The sequence below is a fragment of the Urtica dioica genome, chromosome 6 (assembly GCF_054948205.1).
Source record: "Urtica dioica subsp. dioica isolate 48M chromosome 6, U.dioica_male_clone48M_v1_H2, whole genome shotgun sequence".
NCBI lineage: Eukaryota > Viridiplantae > Streptophyta > Magnoliopsida > Rosales > Urticaceae > Urtica > Urtica dioica.
In genome coordinates this window covers 41607469-41631783 of record NC_142761.1, presented here as the reverse complement: position 1 = coordinate 41631783, position 24315 = coordinate 41607469, and the positions used below count along the sequence as shown (strand labels likewise).

Sequence of the window (24315 nt, the reverse complement as noted above, 5' to 3'; positions counted from 1 at the left end):
GAGGGCAGCGATGCGTCCCATCAACCTTTGAACTTCACACCTATTACAGGGCGAAGGCATCTCTCGTAAGGCGTGTAATTGATCCGGGTTAGCCTCAATTCCTCGTTGGGTAACTAAATACCCCAGGAACTTACCGGATGATACTCCGAACGAACATTTGGTGGGATTGAGTTTCATGGCATATTTATTCAATACCTCGAAACATTCCTCCAAATGCCTTATGTGGTCGTTCTCCCTTAGGGATTTTACTAGCATATCGTCGATATACACTTCCATCGTCTTCCCTATCTTTTCCTTGAACATTTCGTTGACTAACCTTTGATAGGTGGCGCCAGCGTTCTTTAGTCCAAACGGCATGACCTTATAGCAATACGTGCCACGGTCGGTGATGAAAGCTGTTTTTTCTTGGTCATCCGGATGCATCAGGATTTGGTTATATCCTGAGAATGCGTCCATGAATGAGAGTACTTTATGCCCCGCGGTCGCTTCGACTAGCTGGTCGATGTGCGGCAACGGGAAGCTGTCTTTGGGGCATGCATTATTCAGATCGGTAAAATCGACGCATACCCTCCATTTCCCATTTTTTTTCTTTATGACGACAGTGTTTGCCAGCCAATCCGGGTATTTCACTTCGCGGATTGAATCTGCACTGAGCAGTCTTTCGACTTCGTCGTCGACTACCCGTGCCCTGTCGGGACCGAGCTTTCGTCTTTTTTGTTTTATTGGTTTAAAACTGGGATCGACGTTGAGTCGGTGAGACGTGACGTCGATGCTTATTCCTGGCATATCTTCGGTTGACCAAGCGAAGGTGGATTTGTTTCGTTTTAAGAAACAGATCAGTTCTCGCCTGATGCTACCTTTAAGCTTAGTTCCGATTCCTACACACTTGGAAGGGTCGGAGCCATCGAGCTGTACTTGGACCATTAATTCAGTGCTTGGCGCATCGAGGGAGTCGGGGTCCTCTAGTGTGAGAACGCTCTTGGCCGACTCCACGCTCATTAATTGCTATTGCTCTTCTTTAATTGTCTTGGCACAATGTTTGCGACTAGTGAGATAGTAACTGCGGGAGGTTGCCTGATTACCTCGGATCTCTCCTATTCCCTCAGGCGTAGGGAAACAAATACATTGATGAAAGGTTGAAGGCACAGCCCTCATCATATGTATCCATGGTCTTCCCAAGATAATGTTATAGGGGGAGAGACAGTCTAGTACTTGGAACTCTACTATTTTGTTGATTCCATGTGTTTTTACGGGCAACCTGATTGTTCCCAAGGATGGAGTAGTGGACCCATTGAAACCTGTTAAATGGGTTCGTTCTCTTTCAATCTCGTCTTCATCGATTCCCATCCTTGCCAGGGTATCCTTGAAAATAAGATCTACAGAGCTGCCTCCATCGATTAGAACTCTCGCAACCTCACAATTAGACACGTCGATCGTGATCACGAGTGCGTCGTCGTGTGGTTCGGTTGTCCCAATTGCTTCTTTTTCGGAGAACAAGATTTGAACATCTTGTTCTAGTCTGATTTTGGTTGTTTGGTTACTCAATTGTCTTTGATGTGTTTTGATGGAGTTAACCGTTTCGTTGCAAAACTTTGAGCCACCCATTATGAAGTCAACTCTGTGTTTTGCGACAGTCGGCGGGGAGTTTGGTTCCCCTTCCTCCTCGGGTCTCGCTCTCTTGGGGGAGGGGTTTCCCGTTCCCTTGTTGTTGCTATTGAAGATTTTCTTCTTCGGCGGGGGTCCTAGATCAACATCTTTCAGTTCCCCCTTCGCATATTTCTCGGCTAAAGCCTTACGCATGGTTTCGCAGTTAACCGTGTCGTGACCGTTAGCCTTGTGGAAACTGCAATACGCATTGGGGTCCCGTGTCCATTTCTTAGCCTGGGGGACTCCCTTCTTAATGTCATCGTTGACATTGAGCATATAATTAGGAGGGGCGTGTTGCTTTTTGGTGTGAGGTACGGCGTCGTGGGGATTAATCCTGCGAGGGTTATTCCCAGCGTTTACGGGCCTCACCCAAGTGTTGGAGGGTGGCTTCTTTTCGGCCGCGCGTTGCCTCTCGTAGGAAGCAAATTCTTCTTCGGCCTTTGCATAACTTGCGGCCATATGAATTGCATCCTCTAGTGTGAGGGGGCGGTTAACAGTCATCTCTAGTTTCAGCTTTGAATCGTGCCTTAACCCGTTCCTCAGAGAGGTTATGGCAGACTCGTGGCATACGTTAGAGATTTTCGAGAGTACGTCCTTGTAACGGATCATGAAATCCTTCAAAGATTCGTTCTCTCTCTGTTGGATCCCCCATAAGTCTGCTATGGTCAGGTCGTCCTCCACGAACATTGAATAATGTTTCAGGAATGCAACCAATAGCTTATCGAAACCATCAATGGAGTTTGGTTCGAGTTTGGAGAACCATTCCAAGGCGGGTCCGAACAAGCTCTCGGCGAATAGTTGGCAGTATCCTGCCTCTAATTCTCTCTCAGATAGCATAACCCGTCCCATGGCGACTCTGAAGGACAATATGAAAGCCTTCGGACTTGAGGTGCCGTTGTACCGTGGGAGGCGAACCTTTCCGGTATCTCCCAGTTGCACTTCAGTGATGTTTCTGGCGAAAGGAGTTCGCCTCGTTTCTTCTACGAGACGATCTATCTCGGGAGCCGAACTGGTCGCAGAATAAAATTCTGAACGAACAGCTCTCAACTCGACCGTTATAGATTCCTTGAACCTGTCTAGTTTGGTCATACTGGGTTCGCCATCGTGAAAGAGACGAGGTCCCGATTACGCCGGACTGACCGCGGTTACATTGGCCGGGCCCTGACGGGTCTGATTCACCCCGCCAAAACGCTGGGGAGTGAATGTTTGATAGATCGCTTGAGGGCGAGGTCCCGCATCAGTCGGGAAAGACTCGGACGGTGCTCCCCCGAGCGGAGGCGGATAAAGTCCGGAAGGATCGATCGTGACTTCTGTCGCGACCTCACCAGTAGTTCCCCCAAGCTGAAAGCTTGTGATGGGAGACTGGTCTGCTCCTCGGGCGACCTGTATCCCAGAGAAATCCAGACGGACTCCGGGAGGGATAGCTCGGCTTGTTTGCGCAACCGAGGTTGCTTGGCGAGCTGACTCAGAGGCGGTCATATCTCCGGATCCCACTTGAGGATCTGGGATGTTTCGAGGAGTCGAGAGAGTATCCAACCGGTCATTAAGAGCGCGGTTGGTCTCGGCTTGCTCATCTATTTTTTTGGTCAGCATATCCAGGATTGCCCTGATCCCCGAGGGGATCTCCTCTCCGGATTCGTAATGAGTCGGAGTGGAAGACATGATAAATTTTTTTATTACGAACTGTTCCTTCCGAGGTTAGTCTCTCTGAATATTCCCACAGACGGCGCCAAATTGTTGATGTCGATTTTCGGATCGATCAACAATCAATAATGAATGAAATTATAAAATATTTTTAAGTGGGTTTAGAAAGACGTCGTATAAGAAACGATTTAATAATAAAGAGCTATAATAATGTTACGAATATTAATTAATTTTATTGATATAGAGAAGGTTACAAACGGGCGAGGTGACGAACTCAACAGGCCGAGCTCAATGCAATAAACGTAAGAATACAATATAGAATGTCGAAAACTGAGAAATAAGAGCTTGCGTGTGTGTGAAAATTGTCCTTTCCTATTCTATTTATTGACGAGACGGAACCTTCTGGCCGAAGACACGTGTTCCCCGATCCAATCTCCTCGCCGAGGTCGTAGTCGTCCGAGATCAGGTCTTCGCGGCGTAGTCTCCTCTTTGACTGATCATTCTGATTAGGAAGACGTGGACGAACTGGAGTCTATCGAACCGGGAAGTGTTGCTGGACTTGGGCCGACCTGCGGAGAGCGAGTCAGGTCCAAAATTGATTTCGCGGGCCGCTTCTCAAATGGATCGTGGGCTTCAATCGGGCCTAAGCCCATCTGAAGCGATATTTTAATATTTGAGTTTTTATACCCCCACAAAGAGGCGAAGTTTTCTTTAGGCTTGAGCAATTATAAAACCTAGCCTACGTGTGGGCCGGGCTCATATATTGGGCCATTTGTACCGATGCAATTTCAACATTAGTAAAAACATTTATTTCCAAAATAAACCGATAAATATGCTAGTGAATTAGAGATTCCAAAAAAAAAAATAATAATAATTAACGGTTCGTATATCAAGAAAATCATATTTTAATGACATCTTTTGTCAACAAATTTTAGTCTTGTGAAAATTTGTTGGCATAGAGCAAACTAACATATTTTTTTTGGTTAATTTTGAAAAAAATCTACAACTTTATTTATATATCCTAAATATCCAATTCTATTAAAAATATACGAATAAAGTACATAATCAGTTTTAACAACAGTTAACCAGATCAATATACCAAGACAGCTATAAAGACGCTTTTTTTTTTAAGTCAAACTCATATGTAAATACATAAAATCTCTCTCTCTCTCTCTCTCTCTCTCTCTCTCTCTATATGTGTGTGTGTATATATATATATATATGAATTTCTTGAAACAAAATAAATTTCTTTAACCCGCCTCCGGAACAACATCGTTTCAACCTCCCAAAAGCCATCATGGACTCTCGTCTCTCTTCCCACCACGCGCCGTTGCACGCGCTCAGCAATGGAAACGAGGACTTCGTTCTCTTGGACTTGGGCTTGAAATTCATTGGGACTATTTTCACGATACACGAAAGTTGTTTTTATTCTTTTAAAACAACCAATTTTCGTCGTTTTTACTTTATACAAAAGAATATAATCTTGCGCCATTCCAAACGAAGTGTATAAAATGGGTATTCTTATTTTTGTCGAATTCAATTTTTCCAAAATTACACTACTAATTTCATTTTGAAAACCTAAACTCAACTCCAAATTTCCAGATCTCGCAGCCATGGCTTCTTCAACTTCAGCAACAACTTCAGCTTCCAATGCAGCTGTCAAGGAGTACTTGTCTCTTTAATCGTCGTCTGTCGAGCAGATCTCTTCTCTTCTCATTTGACACAATGCAAAACAATTTCTCTTTACGTAGTAGTTTTGCTCTTTCTTTGCATAGTAGTTTTGCTCTTTCAGGGATGATAGTGACGTGGTTCAACCAGGTGAAGGTTTTGGAGAACGGTGAGGTAGGATGCTTTGTGAGGAATTGTATGTGGAATTCGACGTTGGAGAGCCTGGTTGTGTGGGGTCTATGGTGGGCTTCATGCAACGGATCGATCAGCTAACTATGACAAGCTCGTAGACTATTGGAAGGTCTAAGTGAAGGTGCACGCGGACCAGGGGACGGTTGTTGCTTATGGGTACAAGATCAAGATGTGTCTTGAGTTGGTTTTTAAGGGGGGGAATACTACATATAAAAAGAGATAAAATCAAGGGAAACACTAGTTTTCAAAGTCCCACATTGCTTAGGGATGAGAAAATTTCGATTTGATACACTTATAAAAGTAGAAAACCATGAGTAAAATCCTCAGCATATGGCCTTTTAATTTGGTTTTTGGCTCTATTTAAAAAAAGACGCACTTTCGCTTCCCCACGAGAAGTTTCTCAGAGCTCTCCACTTCACATTCCCTCCTCTCACTCGGATACGACGAACCGTCTTGTTGCTCGACAGCTTCGTGTTTCCCGACTGGCGTCCAAGCTCGTACCTGTTCGATCATTGCAGATATTTTGATTAGAACTACGCTTAACAGGAATACAAAAAAAGTAGAAAGAGGGATCAAATTACTTCCGCTTCTTTCGCCAGCTCTTCTTCTTGCCTCATGTGGCACGACGCTTGTGCATAGAGTCACGAGAGATACCCATGGTTGCCGAGGAAAGGAGTCTCCAAGTTTTCTCTTCGACTGAGCAAAAAGAAGCGAAGTTTGAGTATAAAACCCTAGCCTACGTGTGGGCCGGGCTCATATATTGGGCCATTTGTACCAATGCAATTTCAGCATTAGTAAAAAGATTTATTTCCAAAATTAACCGATAGGATAAATATGCTAGTGAATTAGAGATTCCAGAAAATAAAAAAAAAATAATAATAATAATAATTAATTGTTCGTATATCAAGAAAATCATATTTTAATGACATCTTTTGTCAACAAATTTTAGTCTTGCGAAAATTTGTTGGCATAGAGCCTAACTAACATATTCTTTTTGGTTAATTTTGGAAAAAAATCTACAGTTTTATTAATATATCCTAAATATCCAATTCAATTATATACGAATAAAGTAAATAATCAGATTCAACAACAGTTAACCAGATCAATATACCAAGATTTATAACCAGATTTAATAACAGTTCATCGGATTTAATAACACTCTATATATTCAATAATGGTTTACTGCATTCATTAACAGTTTACCATATTCAATAAGAGTTTAATAGATCAATATACCAACATTTGGAATCAGATTCATTAACCATTCATTAAATTCAATAACAGTTTAGCGAATTCAAAACTAGTTAATCAGATAACGGTTAATCAAATTCAATAATAGTTTACCAATTTCAATAACAGTTAATTAGATTCAATACTTCAAAGACGAGATTTTTTTTTTTTATAAATGCTGATAATTTTATAAATTACTTCATCCTAACAAAGTAATACCGTCCAATTGAATTCTAAGTCCTGACCACCCAAAAAAAAATCCTTTGAAAAGGTAAGACTTGATTAACAAAAACGATAGGAGAATAAACATTTGAAAATGTAAGACTTGATTAAAGAAGAAGCTAGAATGGAAACTTATCTAATACCCATTCTTACATACAAGTCCGATCGAGAACTACATGCATATATGTCAAACAAAATACAAATGATAATGTACCACCATATGTGTATATATCACCTCATCGAAGAGAGATTTTAGATATCCTTCAAATAACAGTTTACAAGAAATTAATAAAAAAAATAGTGGAAAACTTTAAATTTTCTAGTCAGGGAGTAATCAAATTCATGTTTTTTTTTTTTTTCAAATTCATTTTAGTTAAGAATACCATGAACTAAAAATTACATTCTCTCCCCAACCTCTTCTATATGACCATTTACATGTGAAATCCTCGTACTTATATTGCTCGTCGATTACTACTCAGTTTATTTCAATTGATTTATTTTTGTTGGCTTATATACGCTTGGCGTCAACGTCCGGCGGCAGGGCTCAAATTCGGTGTCGTGAAGCAAATTGAGACCGCATGAGTGAAGGCCACTTCAACCTTTTTTTTTTTTTTTTTTTTTTTTTTTTATGAATATTGAAGTAGAAATAAACAATGTGTGATATGCAATATCTATTATTTAAATTATGGCAATTTGGACCGTACACGAGACACGGCACGGTTACGACACGGTGTAAATGGGTTTGGGTCGACCTTAAATGGATCTGGGTCCATCCGTGTCGAACACGATTAACACGATTAAATAACGGGTGAACACGACACGAACACGACAACCCATTGGGACCCAATTAGACACGAATATTAAATGGGTTGTTAATGGGTAAACACGATCAAGACCCATAATGACTCAAATGGATTGTGTTTGAACTTCTCTTTTGTATTAAAAATATTATGATGGTGGCTTAGTTGATTATATGAAGTATTTTTATTAATTACTTATTCTAACTAATTTGTTATTTAATTTGATTTAGAGAATTTCAATATTTTGAAGTAAACATATTTAAGGGCCTAAACTGATTTGCGTTTTCAAATGGGTTTAGTAGTCTAAATGGGTCTGTGGGTCTAAGTGGGTTCGTGGGTTACATGGTCCATTAAGACACGATTAATAAATGGGTCTTAGTGGGTTGGGTCTGGGTTTGGCAAAAAATAGTGGGTCGGGTTTGAGGTTTGCTCCTAGACACGATTAATAAATGGGTCGGGTCTGGATCTGTCAAAAAATACATGAAAACGAATAAGACACAGCAGGAACACGACACGTAACCCGAATTGTCACCCCTACACTGAGAATCACTTGCATCATTCATGCGGAAAAGTTTCTTGTATTGCTTCCCCAATGCATTTTTCGGCTCTGTCACAGCTTGCAAACAGTTTAACATAGAATTTTTTTTAAAAAAAAAGTAACACAATAACGTGGTGTGACAATTGTGTTGTGCTTTGTGGACCAGATATATTTTTTTTTAGAAGGAACTCAATTAAAATAAAAAGAGAAAGGAAAGCTTTTACTATGAAAAGGCACGATACAAGATAAAAGGCACTAGGCCAATCTCGATGTTGTCGCAAATTCCCTTTGGCATTTAAAAAACTGATAGGAAATGATTCTGAATAGCCGAGAGAACGCCCTTTACGAGAACCAGTTTCCCGTCTTTCAAGAGGAAACTCCGCTGCCACCCGGAAAGCCATTTGGAAATTTTGGCGCGGACCGGATCCCAAAAATCCTTAGCACGGGAAAGCGTCCACCTGGACGAGCTGATCAATCTTCGGTCAGTGCTGAGAACCTGACAAGAACGGGAAAACGTCCGACCAATTCGGGTATTAAACCGTACGAGATCAGATCGCTACTTTCAACCTGACACAAGACAACATAAAAGCCATGAGTTTTTTTTTTAATGGGAAAAACTAGTGATCATGAAAAGATTACAAAAGAAGTTAACTTCTTTTGGTTTAGGGTTAAAGAGTTTACTTCTATGCACAAAGAAATGTCCCCTTTGTGTCAATCTGCGATAGAAAACGTTAACTTCTTCAAAGTCAAATGTCCCCTTTGTGTCAATCTGCGATAGAAAACGTTAACTTCTGCAAAGTCTTGGTCTTGTTGTGGAAGGAAACTTTAACCCACTGAAGAACAAAGTTTGCGCACAATGATAAAATCATACAAAAGTCTATTGAAAACGACTGTTGTCTCTTTTAATTTTATGTCGTTTATTTTCCTTTTTGTCATTTTTGACTTAAGTCGGTTTGTTTTGACTTGAGTCTGACGTGGAGCGTTTCCTAGTTTGTTATATATGTGTAATCACGCCCAATGATTGGGTTAACTGAGTTTTATGAAAAACGTCAAGTCATTGATGACTGATGTGAGGTTTATTCATTCTTTTCTTCATCCTCGTTTTTCTCTCCCAGAACTCTGTTCCTTTTCCTTTGTTGCTCGATATACAGTTTGAATCTCAATCGATTCTTGAAGCCTTTCTCAGAGCTTCAATTGTAATATGGTATCAGAGTTCAGTTCCGCTCCTTCTTGATCGATTGTTCCTCTGAGAATCTTCTTCTTGTCGTCTCTTGTGTCATGCCTCCTAGCCAATCTTCAGAGCCATGGCGGAACAAGAGAACAACAAATTGCTTGCGGAAATTGCATCAAAGGAGGCCACGATCTCAAGATCGCCGATCGATGATCAAACGAGTCCTTATTATCTTCACTACTCCGACAATCCAGGTGCTATTATCGTCACTCAGCTTCTTGATGGAGACAACTATCCATCATGGAGCAGATCTATGTTAATGGCTTTGTCTGTGAAGAACAAAGTCGCGTTCATCGACGGCTCTATCACAAAGCCATCGTCGGAAAATTCCGTTCTTCTCAACTCCTGGATGCGCAACAACAACATTGTCACGTCGTGGATCTTCAATTCGGTCTCTAAAGAGATTGCTTCAAGCATCCAATTCGGCGACTCTGCAACAGCCATATGGAACGATCTCAAGGAGAGGTTCCAGCAGAGCAATGGCGCCAGGATTTTTCAGCTCCGACGGCAAATTGCGAATCTTCGCCAAGAAGGCCTGTCTGTGGCTGCCTACTTCACCAAACTGAAGGTGCTTTGGGAAGAACTCCATAATTTCAGGCCTATCTGCACTTGTAAGTGCGTTTGTGGTGGATCTCATGAATTGACGAAATTTGTCAACAATGAGTACGTCATGGCCTTTCTCATGCGCCTGAATGACGCTTTTAGCACCATCAGAAGCCAGATCATCATCATGGATCCTATTCCACCTGTCAACAAGGTATTTGCCATGATCACTCAAGATGAGAAGCAAAGATCCATCAATGATGGTGAAAGATCAGTGGATTTTGCAAGCAATCTTGCAATGGCGGTCAGCGATGAAGGAACTGCCAAGAAGACCTCCAAGAAAGATATCCTCCTGGATACACTCCTCGTTTCAAGAGTCAAGCCAATGCTGCTGAGGTCAATCCTGTGGAATCTTTGTCTAACGCACAACTTCACCAAATGATTGAGCATCTCTCGGCAAAGCTTACCTCTACCACTCAGGCCAACCCATCCAGTGTCAATCTCACCTCTTTCAATACAGGTTTTTTTTTGTTTAATTGAAACTTTTAATGCTGTTCCTTGTTTCACTAGGCAGTGGATCCTAGATTCAGGAGCTTCAAGGCATATTTGCAACACAAGATCCATGTTCATTTGCCTAAAACCCCTGACAAAGTCAAGTATCACCTTACCTAATTATACTAGTATTCATGTTCACTACTTTGGGGATGTTAGAATTAACTCCACCTTGATCATGCATGATGTTCTTTATGTACCTAACTTTAAGTTCAATTTAGTATCTGTGAGTGCAGTTACTAAGGACTTAAAGTGTGAAGTTACTTTGACCTATATTGGCTTTGTGATTCAGGACATGTACATGAAGAGGATGATTGGCAGGGGTAAATGCATTGGCGACCTATATGTACTTAGCACAGAAGCTGAAGAGACTCAGGTGAATGCCTCAATCAACTCCATTTCATCTAGCACATGGCATGCGTGCTTAGGGCACTTGTCTCATGAGAGACTGGAAAGCTTGAAGACGGTTCTGAAACTCAATAGTGTTGATAAGAGTACCCCTTGTCTTATTTGTCCTCTGGCTAAACAAAGAAGACTGACTTTTCCTAATTCTAGTATTGTAAGTGAGTCTATTCTTGACCTTATACATTGTGATGTATGGGGCCCTTTTCATACTGTTTCCAGGTCTGGTCATAGATATTTCTTGACCATTGTTGATGATCATAGTCGTTTTACATGGGTTTATTTGATGAGACAAAAGTCTTATGTCCTTCAAATCATTCCAACCTTTTGTAACATGGTTGAGAACCATTTTTCAAAACAAATTAAACGTTTTAGATCTGATAATGCAAAGGAATTACTTTTTGTGGATTTGTTTGCAAGCAAAGGGATTGTGCATGAATTCTCTTGTGTTGATACACCACAACAAAACTCTGTTGTGGAACGCAAGCATCAACACTTGCTCAATGTAGCCAGGTCTTTGTTCTTTCAGTCCCATGTCACTGCAGATTTTTGGAGTGATTGTGTACTCACTGCCGCCTACATAATCAACAGGACCCCAACAAAGGTTCTAGGTATCTCTCCCTTTGAATCCTTATTCAACAAACCTGTAAATTATGATCATCTCAGAAGTTTTGGTTGCCTTGTTTTTGCCTCCACCCTGAAAGCAAATAGAAGCAAGTTTGACCCTGGAGCTAAGAGATGCATGTTTATAGGCTACTCTAATGGAATCAAGGGTTATAGACTATATGACTTGGATACTAAAGATGTTTTCATATCTAGGGATGTTGATTTTCATGAAAATGTTTATCCTTTTGAGAGGATAAATCAAGAAACTAATTGTGACCCTTATGTCACAACTGATCATCATAACTATAATGAAGTACTGCCAAATACTTCAAGTAATCTCCTAACACCTGACATGGGAAAAGAATCTCATAGTCCTACTAGTATCCATATACCTGAGGTGAATGCAGGTGATGATGAACAGGTAGAACATGACATTGAAGAGCCTCATTCAGCTGAGGAAGGTGAACTTGCAGTTAGGAGATCAACTAGAAGCAGACACAAACCTTCCTATTTGAAGGATTTTCATTGTGATGTGGCGGTTGCAACAGGAATCCCTAGAGCTGATGATGATCAACACCACAAGTCTCATCACCGATTGGCAGCTGTGATTAGCTATGAAGGACTGTCAGACACTTACAGGGCATTTGTACTGGCTGTTTCCATGGAAAGTGAGCCAGAGTACTACCATCAAGCAGCCAAGCATGAGCATTGGAGAAGTGCTATGAAGGAAGAGTTAAATGCCATGAAGGCGAATGAGACTTGGTCCATAGTTCCCTTACCAGAAGGGAAAAGAACTATAGGATGCAGGTGGTTATATGAGAACAAGTTCAATGCTGAAGGTGTCTTGGCCAGAAGGAAAGCCAGATTAGTGGCAAAAGGCTACACTCAACAGGAGGGACTGGATTACTTTGATACTTTTTCACCAGTGGCAAAGTTGGTGTCTGTGAAGCTACTATTAGCCCTTGTTGCGTCCAAGAATTGGCATTTAGTACAGTTAGATGTGGATAATGCTTTCCTTAATGGAAGCCTCAGTGAAGAAGTTTTCATGGACATCCCTTTGGGATACAACTTGCTGCAAGATGAAGAGTTAGCCAATCCCAGTGAAAGCCATACTAGGATGGTGTGCAAGCTGCACAAATCTATATACGGTTTGAAACAAGCATCAAGGCAGTGGAATATCAAATTTACTGAGGTTCTTGAAGGACTTGGTTTCAAACAGTCAAAAGCTGACTATTCTCTCTTCACCACCGAGGTTGATGAAAGTTTTGTGGCAATTATCCTCTATGTTGATGACATCATAGTGGCAGGACCTAGCATGGTTCATAATGAACTTGTGAAGGCCAAACTGATGAAGGTGTTTAAGATGAAGGACTTGGGAGTGCTGAAATTCTTTTTGGGTCTTGAGATAGCTAGAGCTAAGTCAGGTATCACAGTATCTTTGAGGCAGTATGCCTTGCAGATACTCTCTGACTATGGTTTCTTGGACAGCAAGCCAGCAAAAACACCCATGGATCCCAGGTCTTCACTAAGCAGAGATCAGGGAAATCTGATTGAAGATCCTACTGTGTACAGAAGGCTGGCCGGCAGGCTCTTGTATCTGACCATTACAAGGCCTGACATAACCTTTTCGGTGCATCAACTGAGTCAGTTCATATCTGCACCAAGGTCTACACACCTCTCCGCTGCTCATCATCTCCTGAGATACATCAAAGCTCAGCCAGGTTTAGGCCTTTTCTACTCAGCATCCTCGGCTCCACGACTCACAGGTTTTTCAGATGCTGATTGGGCCACCTGTCCTGATACAAGGAGATCTATTACCGGGTTTTGTGTGTTTTTAGGAGATAGCCTTATCTCCTGGAAGTCGGAGAAGCAAACAACGGTGAGCAGATCGTCTGCGGAAGCGGAGTATAGAGCTATGGCAGTATGCACAAGCGAGTTGCTTTGGTTAAAACAGCTACTTGTTGACCTGAGAATCCAGGAAAGCAACACTGCAGCTTTGTTCTGCGACAACCAGTCAGCTATTCAAATTGCTTCGAATCCGGCTTTTCATGAGCGTACAAAGCATATCGAAATTGACTTGCAACTTGTTTCTTGATCATATTCGAGAAGGTGATTTGAAGTTGCTCCCTGTCAAGTCGTCGGGACAGATTGCTGATGCTCTAACTAAGCCTTTGGCGTCTCCTTTATTGCGAGTACTCATGTCCAAGATGGAGCTGCGAAACATCTTTGCTCCAACTTGAGGGGGCGTATTGAAAACGACTGTTGTCTCTTTTAATTTTATGTCGTTTATTTTCCTTTTTGTCGTTTTTGACTTAAGTCGGTTTGTTTTGACTTGAGTATGACGTGGAGCGTTTCCTAGTTTGTTATATATGTGTAATCACGCCCAATGATTGGGTTAACTGAGTTTTATGAAAAACGTCAAGTCATTGATGACTGATGTGAGGTTTATTCATTCTTTTCTTCATCCTCGTTTTTCTCTCCCAGAACTCTGTTCCTTTTCCTTTGTTGCTCGATATACAGTTTGAATCTCAATCGATTCTTGAAGCCTTTCTCAGAGCTTCAATTGTAATAAAGTCTAGAGGTTTATTATGACCACACATTAAACAACAAAAATGAGTACACAATTGGCTGCTAAATATCGTACCTGAATATAATCACCTCGGGGGGGTGCTTTCGTAAGACCGACTAAGAACGATTTTACTTGCGTAAATAATTATTGTCCAGTACCCAAACATCCATAAATGTCCTAAATAATTAAGTTTTGGCAATGAAAAATTCAATACCATCTAATAAAGATCCAGCAACAAACAAATACATGTGAATTCCTACTACTCAATTGAGGCTCCAAGTCCAAAATTCATAAGATCTCTATTAAGAATAAAATTATATTACCCAAGTCAAACCACATGCATAACATGCCCTAAGTAATGCCACAAAGAAAGACAACGCAATGCCAATATTTCTCTAATAACCGGACACTGAACTGTTGCGCTAACATATGATAAATCCACAAAAAAAAAAAAAAAAAAAAGAGCAAAAAAAAAAAAAAAAATCGAGACAAAAGGTTACCTGATATACCTCCAAAGCTTTCAGCCTCTTTCCCAATTCCATTGAGAGATCCCACCAAGCTTTAAATACTTGAACATTTTAACAAGAATGGATCAAGAAATGAACTCACGTAAGCATAAACCATCTGTGGCATAAAGCTCGTCCCAATTAACATGTGGGAGAGAGTGCTAAGCACTTAGCAATAGAGCGCCAATCGAATCTCTCGAGAAATTCCCGACATAAACAAAGGAAAGGTGCAAAATGTTTGAAAATCGCATGCTTTAAACTGAGCGGATCAAAAAACCATGATTGTAATCTGCACAGGGAACTAGAGATGAACACCCAAACCAAAAAATAGAATACCAAGCATAAAGATGGGCTATTCCCTGCAGATGAACAGGATTTGGCTGTCACCAAAGGAGAGACCATAGTGAAAACTACCGGGGAACTTTGAGACCGTTATGCGTCGATCTCGCATCAAGAATAGGTCTCGAAGGTATTACATTGTGGTAACTAGATGACAAAATTAGAACCCTTAAGATGGCTCTCGATAAACATTCATACTGTAGCTCCGCAAAAGAGTGAAATCATAACACAAGACACCGACTTCTTAGCAGCACCTCAAGTCAACATTGTGCAACCAAATTTTCATCAGACATTGGGAAATTAAAAGTGCAGAAGAATATTTCTTGAGAATGAATGACAATATTATACAATACATGACATTGGTCTAGACTATATTTTATTTTATTTAAGTTGAAGGCGAAGTTAAACATATCTTTTATTTCTATTAGACTTGCATTGACCAATTTGACAAGAAAGAATAACTCACCATGTTCCTCCAGCTTTGCAAGAACATCAGAGAAGTTCTCAATCAAACCCACGCAATCCATGCGAGAGATACAGCTTCCAATACTTAAAATTTCGTCTTTCTGAAACCCCAAGACCTTACAGCCAATCGAAAAAAGACAAAACACCGGTAATGGTTTCCATATCACGTATGGACAGAAAAAAAAACATTTCTAAATCGGCCTGCTTTCGTCACGGAATCTCCTATTCGCGATTGAGATGGTGCCTTAAGTCATCGTTCCGACCTGCCTGTCTCGCGGTGTTAACGCGCCGGGGTTAGTGGAACCTGAGTGAATCTCCCCTGTCCGCCATCTCTTCCTTGCCTCCTAGGCGGGCGAAGGCCGACCGACAGTATGCATCGGTGTACGTTGCAGAATGCGCACGAGAGTCTTGCGAAGGTGGATTCCGAGCATATGTTGCCTGAAATACTACTGGGAGTCCCCGATTCAGAGCATGGCGGTCGGTAGTAAGCTCGCCGGAGTACTCGTCGCCGTCGTCGTACACAATATTGGTAGACTTCAAAATTCATGGCCAGCAAGATTGTGCCACAGATTTAGTGTCATACAGCTACTCCGACACTTTCATGTTTCTCTCTCAAACTTCAAGTCCGCTTAGTTCGTTCTTCATCTTCGTATTTCTTCATCATGTAATTGGGACCTTCTCGTGGGGACGTCTTACTGGTATGTCCGAGCGGCACGGCACGTGTTGGGCGCGCTCGCGGTCGACGCCTCAAAGACTCGGGTCCGAGGCGTCTTGCTTTCGTCGTCGAAGACCACGACTCTCAACAAATGGTGGTTTTCGAAGAATCCACAAAATACCTTGAGTACTTTGAGGGACCATACTTTGTGCTAGAGGTTATTTGCTCCGTTAGAGGATGAACAATCCTTCGAGTCGACAATTAGAGGACTTCATGGCCTTTTGGGTTTATTGCTACAAGGCGATCTGGGATTTGAAGTTCGAAGGGGAGGGAATCCATCGATCCTCGTGAATCGTGATTCTATCATTCAATTCTTCATTGTCGACCCCACATCAGGGCATTAAAAATGTAGTCGTTATTGCATTGGCTCGTGTTGCATTGATCAATCTCATCCTAAGAGGCAATATTTGGCATTAAAAGTAAATGAGTAGTCGTAGCGTCTTAAATCAACAAATTACGCTATATTTATGCAACTCTTTCATTCCATTTTACTCACCATGATATGTTCCGCACATCTATTTTACGGTTCAGTGCCGTTTTAAATGTGCTTTACAAAAATCAACAATAAATAACCAAACTGGCTGCAGAATTCAAAGGCGATGCTATATTTTTCTTTGTTTTCTCTAGCCTTTCTGAACAAAAATCAAGTTTTTTTATCCAAATAATAAAGTTCAGGCAAAATCTGAACCATTTCCAGAAACCACTCATACCCATATAGTTTATTACCTATAACTTGAGTTAACACGAGAACTTAAATACCAAAATTTATTCATCCTGAAATGAGAGTTCAACACATAATACTCTCCAATTGCCATAACACAAGGATTGCTAATGAGGTTTGTTAGTTCGTTAAGGATTGATATGAAGAAGGTTTGACTTTCCAATTGCCATTCTACTGTAAATAATACTCTTGAAGCATCTAATTTTTCTACTGTAAACAAAATTCAAAACCAGCTATTATTACCTAAATCTTGACAACATATAGCTTTACCAATATGAGCAAATAAGCTAAATCAATGCAATACTTGAGAGCAAGAATAAAGTGTCTTTAGTCCGCACACTAGTAACGAACAAAAACCCCTTTAATTTGATAGCGACCAAACAAAACTACCTAGGTGTACTGTAGTATCAGAGAAAAGAAATTGATACTTAAATCGAAAAAACTAAATTAGTAACATGGAAGGGCAGATAAAAGAAAATTATTTATGCAGTTGCGGCACCTTTCCCCTTCTTCCTCTGAAGTTTCTTAACGTAGAACTCGAGCTCTTTGCCTTCAAGGATATACCTGATTTCGCAAGAGTTTAATTAGAACAAAAAAAAATATATAAGAATACACTGTTTTGGTATAAAGAAAATTTAAAATTTTGGATATGTTACCCATCAGCTCGGCCGCATTGGCCAGGGCGGGACGATATGCAAGCATAGAGCCTGCCGCTGCTGAACTGCTCTTCAATGTGAGCGTCGAGTTTTCGCTCTTCTTGCCGTTTCTCAATCTTCCTAACGACATGGCTACTCTTCTTTACTTCCTCGGTAACTGCCTCTCCCTCCTAATATACACACCATACATAAATTCCACAATTTGATGGGATACGAAAACCCCAAAAGTAACTCTAGTTTTTGCAACTCAGTAATAATTTGCTCATACTTTAGTACTTAATCAAATTTTTCTGTATTCCTGCAATGGCATAACAACTAAGTCTCTTGTTTTGACAATCTAAAAAAATTGCCTTTTCAAATTAATTCGAATTTAATTTAGATGGAATCATTATATTATATTACTCATCCCAAATGAATACGAAAGCTAATTCCACATTTTGTTATATTACGAAAACCCCAAACCATTTTTTACAATTCAGAAATAAATGACTCAGTACCTATTTTTTATTCAAGTTAGTTTTCTGTATTAATGTAATGACATTAGAACTTAATCTCTGTTTCTGACAACCATAAGCAATTTTACCCTTTAGATTTAAACTATGATATCAGAACTTAACCTCAATTTTCGACAATTACATCTCTTTAAATAAAAAAAAAACCTGGTTGCTCCTCTTCAAATTCAGAATTCGACGATATCCGCCCCAAATAAAAATGAACACAAGCGAATCGAGAATCGAAGGGTTACCTCGGCGGTTTCCTTCTTGGCAGAGGCGGTCTTCTTCTTTCTCCCGATATCGACACCGTAGTGTTGGAGATACCACTGCTTGAAAGGGGCAACATCGACTTGGACGATCGCACCTTTCACGAGCGTCTGAGTTCGGACGAGCTCGTTGTTGGAGGCGTTGTAGACAACGTCCAAGAGCCGAGTCTTGCGAGTCACAGCCTCGCTTCCCCACGAGAAGTTTCCAGTGTCCAGTCTCAGGGCTCTCCACTTCACATTCCCACCCCTCACTCGGATACGACGAACCGTCTTAGTTACATAAATATATGGGACCTATTAATACATTAATACATGTTGTCTTAGTTATGTTTTTGGTTGATTTTGAAAAATTTCAATTTTACTAATATATTCCAAATATTTAATTCAATTCGAAAAATACATATTTAGTCATATAGATTTTTTTGAAAATTAAATAGTATTTTTGAATTGCAGCATTTTCAAAATAGTTCTCACTTCTTTAACACTTATCTTTGAGAGAGAGATAGCTTATATATATATATATTATATATGGATTAATTTTACTTTTGCACCCTGAACTTATAGATAAATCACATACTTTATCCCGCCTTTTGTTTTGTAACAATCATTACCTTCAACTTTATTAATTTTTTCAAAACTCATCCTTCCGTCAAATATTTAACAGATCTAACTAAAATATTGGGTAAAATCGTAAAAAAAAAAAGACATTTTTAATTTTTTTAACATTTAATATTAGCATTTACACTCTCTCTCTCTCTCTCTCGTTTTAAGTAACATTGAAGTCGCTGTCACCGGGGGAGGGAAGGACGGAGAGCTGTCTGGCGAGGTCTTCGAGGAGAGGCGTCGGCTTTTTTGTCGGAGAGGTTGAGGTATTTTTTGTTGAGAGAGCCATAGAGTGGCCGCGAATCGGGATTCGGGGTCATCGGCTTCTCTGTGTGTGTGTGAGGCCATGCTCTGTTTTTTTTTTTTTTTTTTGTTCTTTGATTTGGTCTCTGTTCTTGGATTCGCAGGCCAGCAAAATATGTATTCGAGGACGTGGACCTGAGCCACAACGAGAGCCATAGATTGGCCGCGAATCGGGATTCGGGGTCATCGGCTTCTCTGCGTGTGTGTGACGCCATGCTCTGTTTTTTTTTTTGTTCTTTGATTTGGTCTCTGAGCCAAAAAACTTATCTTCATTCTCTATTAAACGTAAATTTACCAATATACCCAGCAAAATACGTGCACTGAGCCAAAAAAACTTATCTTTATTCTCTATTAAACGCCCCTTAAAAAAAAAATTCCAAAACAAAATATTTCAGCAATGGAGATACCAAACTCAGATCACCACCATCATCATCATCATCATCATCATCATCATCATCATCATCATCATCATCATCAACATCAAAGAAGAATCATGAAAACCAACTTGCTATGCATTCCAAGCCTGAAAGGCAACAACAACAAAAGCTCATCATCGTCATTCTCTCACAGCAAGTCCAAGATCCTCGAGCGATTCCGTGAGGCTGTATTTCGCCTCATCTTCTTGTCCGCGCTCTCTTCGTCCACAAACCCCAACGACACACAGGTTTCAAAAGACGGTACGGCAAAAAAGGATTATTATTATGACATCATCAACGATCACCGCCGCAGCGAGGCCGTGGCGGATTGCATCGAGTTCATCAAGAAAAAAGTGGGCCCCGATGATCGCAGCTCCGTTGATTCCGTGTCCTCATCGGACGGTGGCGATGGTGATGAGGTTGCACCGGTGCAGCGATTTGTGCTATAATGAAAACGAAGATAATATATAGATATATATTAAGAAAATTAAGCTTAATTGTTTTTTTTTTCCTTTCTTTCATTTGGTTTGTTTTTTGGATTCCAAAGTTCGAGGTATATGTATCCAGATACTGTAAATTCACAAAGGTGTTCTTGATTGTCTTATTTATTTATTTATATATTTTTCACTAAATTTGGCTTTTGTTGTTGCCTTTCAGCCAACGCCCAAAATTTAAGGGTATATTGGTAAATTTATGTTTAAACTCATTTATACAATGACACGTGTTAAATTCTGTTAGAAACATTAACGGAAGGATGAGTTTTGAAAAAGGTAAAAGAGTTGATGGTAATCGGTTGTTACGAAACAAAAAGCGGGACAAAGTCTGTGATTCGTCAAAAAGTTGAAGGGGCAAAAATGAAATTAATCCATTATATATATATATATATAGAGAGAGAGGGAGATAGAGAGATAGATACAGAGAGATTTGAAAAAAAATACAATATAAGTTTGAAATATATATAACAAAAAAACTCATGAGTGAGAGCGGTCAAATTTTTTAAAGGATATAGTAAGAGTAGTCAAGAACTCATAAAAACCACTTTTTAATCAATGCTATTATTACAAAATATAACCCAATTTCGACTTTCTTCTTCTTCTTTTTTAAGGGTATCTTTGTTATCAATAGGGATTGAACCCACAACTTATACATTGGAAGTAGTGTAAATTTAGCAACTACGCTATGCTAAGTACACGACTTTCTTGTTAGGCCTTTAGAAGTCTAGAAGATGTTTTTCCATGTAATTTACTTGTGCATTAACTCTAGCTAAACACACGTGTATAATTTGTAGTTTAATTTAAAATATGATCATTATTACTATCATATATTATTATTCATTCATCACATAAATTAATTAGTGTATACTGAACTATATTTAAAAATTAATCATAAATCTTAATGAAATCCATTAATTTTCCATAACAAGACATTTTGTTATATAGCGTATTGAACTTGCCATCCAAACTAGGTCGCAGGATGTGTAATATAATATCTATTATAAAATTATAAAGAACAAAAAAAATCACCGATCAACGTGTTATGTGTCAAAAACAAAAAATTTATCTGAGATTTTTTTTTTCGTATTTCCTTTGAGCACTGTAATTTCTTATTTTGAGATCATCCACACTTAATCGACAGTGACATTTTAAACCTTGATTGAGTGTTTGAAAAAATACTTATTAAAAACTTTGGTTTCCAAGCTTTCAAAATTTTTGTTATATTAAAAAAAATCACTTTTGAGCTAGTATTAAAAACAATTTCACCATCATTATTGTCTCATATGACTTGCCGTTTGTTGTTTGCATTCGTCATAATGGAAGAAAAATAAGGTTAATTGGGCATGACAAATTTTTTGTATATGAAAGAGCGAAAGCAATGGCATGGTGATTCGTCGTTGTCAAGGATGCGGCAAGCAACGTCAAGGTCATCGGTGTGCGCTGACATCGGTGTGGCAATGGTTGTTGTCAGTGGACATCGTCGTGTTCATTAGTTTGTCGGTGCCGAGACCAATTGTGCATAATGTTTTATTCTCTTTGGTGTTTTTGACGGTATCACATTTGATTGTTAGGATTTACCAACGTTTCTCGTGGGTGCTACTTCGGAGGCAACATATCTCTTATGATCACTTCATTCTCGTACACGCGGTAACTTATGTCTTATCTCTCATACTCTTCGCATAACTAGTCATACTAATGTTTTCATTTGATTATTTTATTCAATTTGCGTGGTGCTTATTTTGTATTAAATTGGAGATGATGGATTAGCTGCATTTCTGTATCATGTTATGAGTGTCATGTTAGATTTTTTTTATCAAAAAATTAGGAAAATAGCTTTTTTTCAATAATAAACGTATTTTCAGTTAAAATTGGGTAAAAAAAACCCATCAAAACAGTAGAATAACACCTTAGTACATGGAACACCGCCGAGAATCGAAGCATTACCTCGGCGGTTTCCTTCTTGGCAGAGGCGGTCTTCTTCTTCCTCCCGATATCGACATCGTAGTGTTGGAGATACCACTGCTTGAAAGGGGCAACATCGACTCGGACGATCGCGCCTTTCACGAGGGTCTGAGTTCGGAAGAGCTCGTTGTTGGAGGCGTTGTAGACAACGTCCAAGAGCCGAGTCTTGCGAGTCACACCCTCGCTTCCCCACGAGAAGTTTCCAGTGTCCAGTCTCAGGGATCTCCACTTCACATTCCCTCCCATGACTCGGATACGACGAACCGTCTTGTTGCTCGACAGCTTCGTGTTTCGCGACTGGCGTCCAAGCTCGTACATGTTCGATTATTGCAGATATTTTGATTAGAACTACGCTTAACAGGAATACAAAAAAAGAAGAAAGAGGGATCAAATTACTTCCGCTTCTTTCGTCAGCTCTTCTTCTTGCCTCCTGTAGCACGGCGCTTGTGCATAGAGTCACGAGAGATACCCATGGTTGCCGAGAAAAAGAGTCTCCAAGTTTTATCTTCGACCGAGCAGAAGAGTGTTGATGTCGATTTTTGAATCGATCAACAATCACTAATGAATGAAATTATAAAATATTTTTAAGTGGGTTTAGAAAGACGTCGTATAAGAAACGATTTAATAATAAAGAGCTATAATAATGTTACGAATATTAATTAATTTTATTGATATAGAGAAGGTTACAAACGGGCGAGGTGACGAACTCAACAGGCCGAGCTCAATGCAATAAACGTAAGAATACAATATAGAATGTCGAAAACTGAGAAATAAGAGCTTGCGTGTGTGTGAAAATTGTCCTTTCCTCTTCTATTTATAGACGAGACGGAACCTTCTGGCCGAAGACACGTGTTCCCCGATCCACTCTCCTCGCCGAGGTCGTAGTCGTCCGAGATCCGGTCTTCGCGGCGTAGTCTCCTCTTTGACTGATCATTTCTATTAGGAAGACGTGGACGAACTGGAGTCTATCGAACCGGGAGGTGTTGCTGGACTTGGGCCGACCTGCGGAGAGCGAGTCAGGTCCAAAATTGATTTCGTGGGCCGCTTCTCAAATGGATCGTGGGCTTCAATCGGGCCTAAGCCCATCTGAAGCGATATTTTAATATTTGAGTTTTTAAACCCCCACAATTAGCCCCCAAATATTTTGAAAATATTACGAATATTTTGAAAATATTTAACGCGGGGAATTCGAATTGTTCCGAATAAAAAAGGGAAATCGAGGATTTGGGACCACGTGGCGTCACGCGAGAGCACGTCTTTTTTACACGTGGTGTGTTGTAACCGTATTTCGTAGGTTGAAGTCGAAGAGTCGGAGAATCTGTTATCTTTTGCAGATATCGAGGGAAATATCTTATAAGATTTTATTCGATTTGATTTCCGAAATCATTAGATTTTTTCGGGATTTCGGGTAATTATGAAACGTATAAATAAGCGGACCGAAGAGTCGCTTCTTTTCATTTATATTCTCATCATCCGCGGTTAAAAAGGTAATTCTTCTTCTCAGACTTCTCGTTTTCTTTGACTTTGAGTTCTCTCTCTAAGTTCTTTAGCTTTCTTGTATTTCGGCTATTATCAACTGTCAGTTCGACTAGCGAATTCAAACGTATTCATAGATTTAAACACTTCGTCCATAGAACACATTAGAACTAGATGTCGAACTCAGGACTTCGTCCATCGGGGTCTCAACCCCTAGGGAACGAGGATATTTTATTACCCTCTGCTGTGACCTCGACTGACCTTAGAAGGATCCGTGAAAAATATCAGATCCCCCCAGAAATTAATATCCTTCTTCCTCCTCCTGGGGCTACAGCCGATACCGTAGTGGAGGGTTACTGCTGCGTATATGAGATCTGGCTAGAGAAATGTGGGCTGAGGTTTCCTATTCACCCTCTCCTGTTCGACTTCGCCCAGACTCTAGGTTTGACCCTTCCCTAAATGTGTCCAAACTTCGTCAGGATGGTAATGGGCCTGATAGTTGTGGCCTACGAGCTCACTTTGATGTATTTAGTCCGTCTTTGTGTGGTTAAGGCGAATTCGAAACACGATCCGAAGTGTTTCTACCTTTCGAAAGCCGCATGCAAGGGTGTGATCTCGGGTCTACCCTCGAATGACAAATTTTGGGGGAGGCGATACTTTTACTTTGCCATGAATGAGCATTCACTCGGGGACCGAGCTCGTTCTTTCTCGTCAAAATGGGCGAGCTCACCGAGTATGCATAAGAATTTAGTTCGCCTGCATTTATATTCTGCAGTGAAATATATAATTATTTATTTATTTATATATATATATTTTGTAGAGAAAATCAAAGCGCCATCTCAGGGGGTCGAGTTCGCCGAGAAGTTGATGCTGCTGCAGTTGGGCGAAGTAGAGTGGTCGAGCTTCACCCCATTCAGGTTCATTTCGGCCAAAGTTTGGCATTTTCCACCAAAATTATCAGAGCACTTAGAGGAAGGTTAGTTTGATTTGTTCTCGTCCTTTTTCTCACGGTCAATTGTATACATCCTGTTTTGATCAAGTTTTTATTCTGTTAG

The 24315-nt window shown here is 40.1% G+C and overlaps 2 protein-coding genes and 1 pseudogene across 2 annotated transcripts; all 3 read right to left on the bottom strand.

Moving 5' to 3' along the window:
- Window positions 1-1005: 1005 nt before the first annotated feature.
- On the bottom strand, window positions 1006-2736 carry LOC149394253 (uncharacterized). The gene has a single exon (XM_089618302.1). The coding sequence runs from the start codon at window positions 2734-2736 to the stop codon at window positions 1006-1008; it is 1731 nt and encodes a 576-aa protein (XP_089474428.1).
- Window positions 2737-16865: 14129 nt separating this feature from the next.
- On the bottom strand, window positions 16866-18898 carry LOC149394252 (small ribosomal subunit protein eS8-like). Its single transcript, XM_089618301.1, has 4 exons — window positions 18782-18898; window positions 17992-18300; window positions 17247-17416; window positions 16866-17154 (listed from the first exon to the last, which is right to left on the bottom strand). The coding sequence occupies exons 1-4, from the start codon at window positions 18896-18898 to the stop codon at window positions 17073-17075; spliced, it is 678 nt and encodes a 225-aa protein (XP_089474427.1). The 3' UTR covers window positions 16866-17072.
- Window positions 18899-21585: 2687 nt separating this feature from the next.
- On the bottom strand, window positions 21586-22102 carry LOC149394251 (small ribosomal subunit protein eS8 pseudogene; annotated as a pseudogene).
- Between the last annotated feature and the right edge of the window lie 2213 nt (window positions 22103-24315).

What these genes read in the sequence shown, in the direction of transcription:
- LOC149394252 (XM_089618301.1), bottom strand. Translation starts at nt 18,898, where the DNA reads ATGGCTCTCTCAACAAAAAATACCTCAACCTCTCCGACAAAAAAGCCG. An exon ending in CCGGTGACAGCGACTTCAAT is followed by an intron (nt 18,301 to 18,781) that starts GTTACTTAAAAC and finishes ATGTATTAATAG; the next exon opens with GTCCCATATATTTATGTAAC. An exon ending in CAATGCGGCCGAGCTGATGG is followed by an intron (nt 17,155 to 17,246) that starts GTAACATATCCA and finishes TTGCGAAATCAG; the next exon opens with GTATATCCTTGAAGGCAAAG.
- LOC149394253 (XM_089618302.1), bottom strand. Translation starts at nt 2,736, where the DNA reads ATGACCAAACTAGACAGGTTCAAGGAATCTATAACGGTCGAGTTGAGA.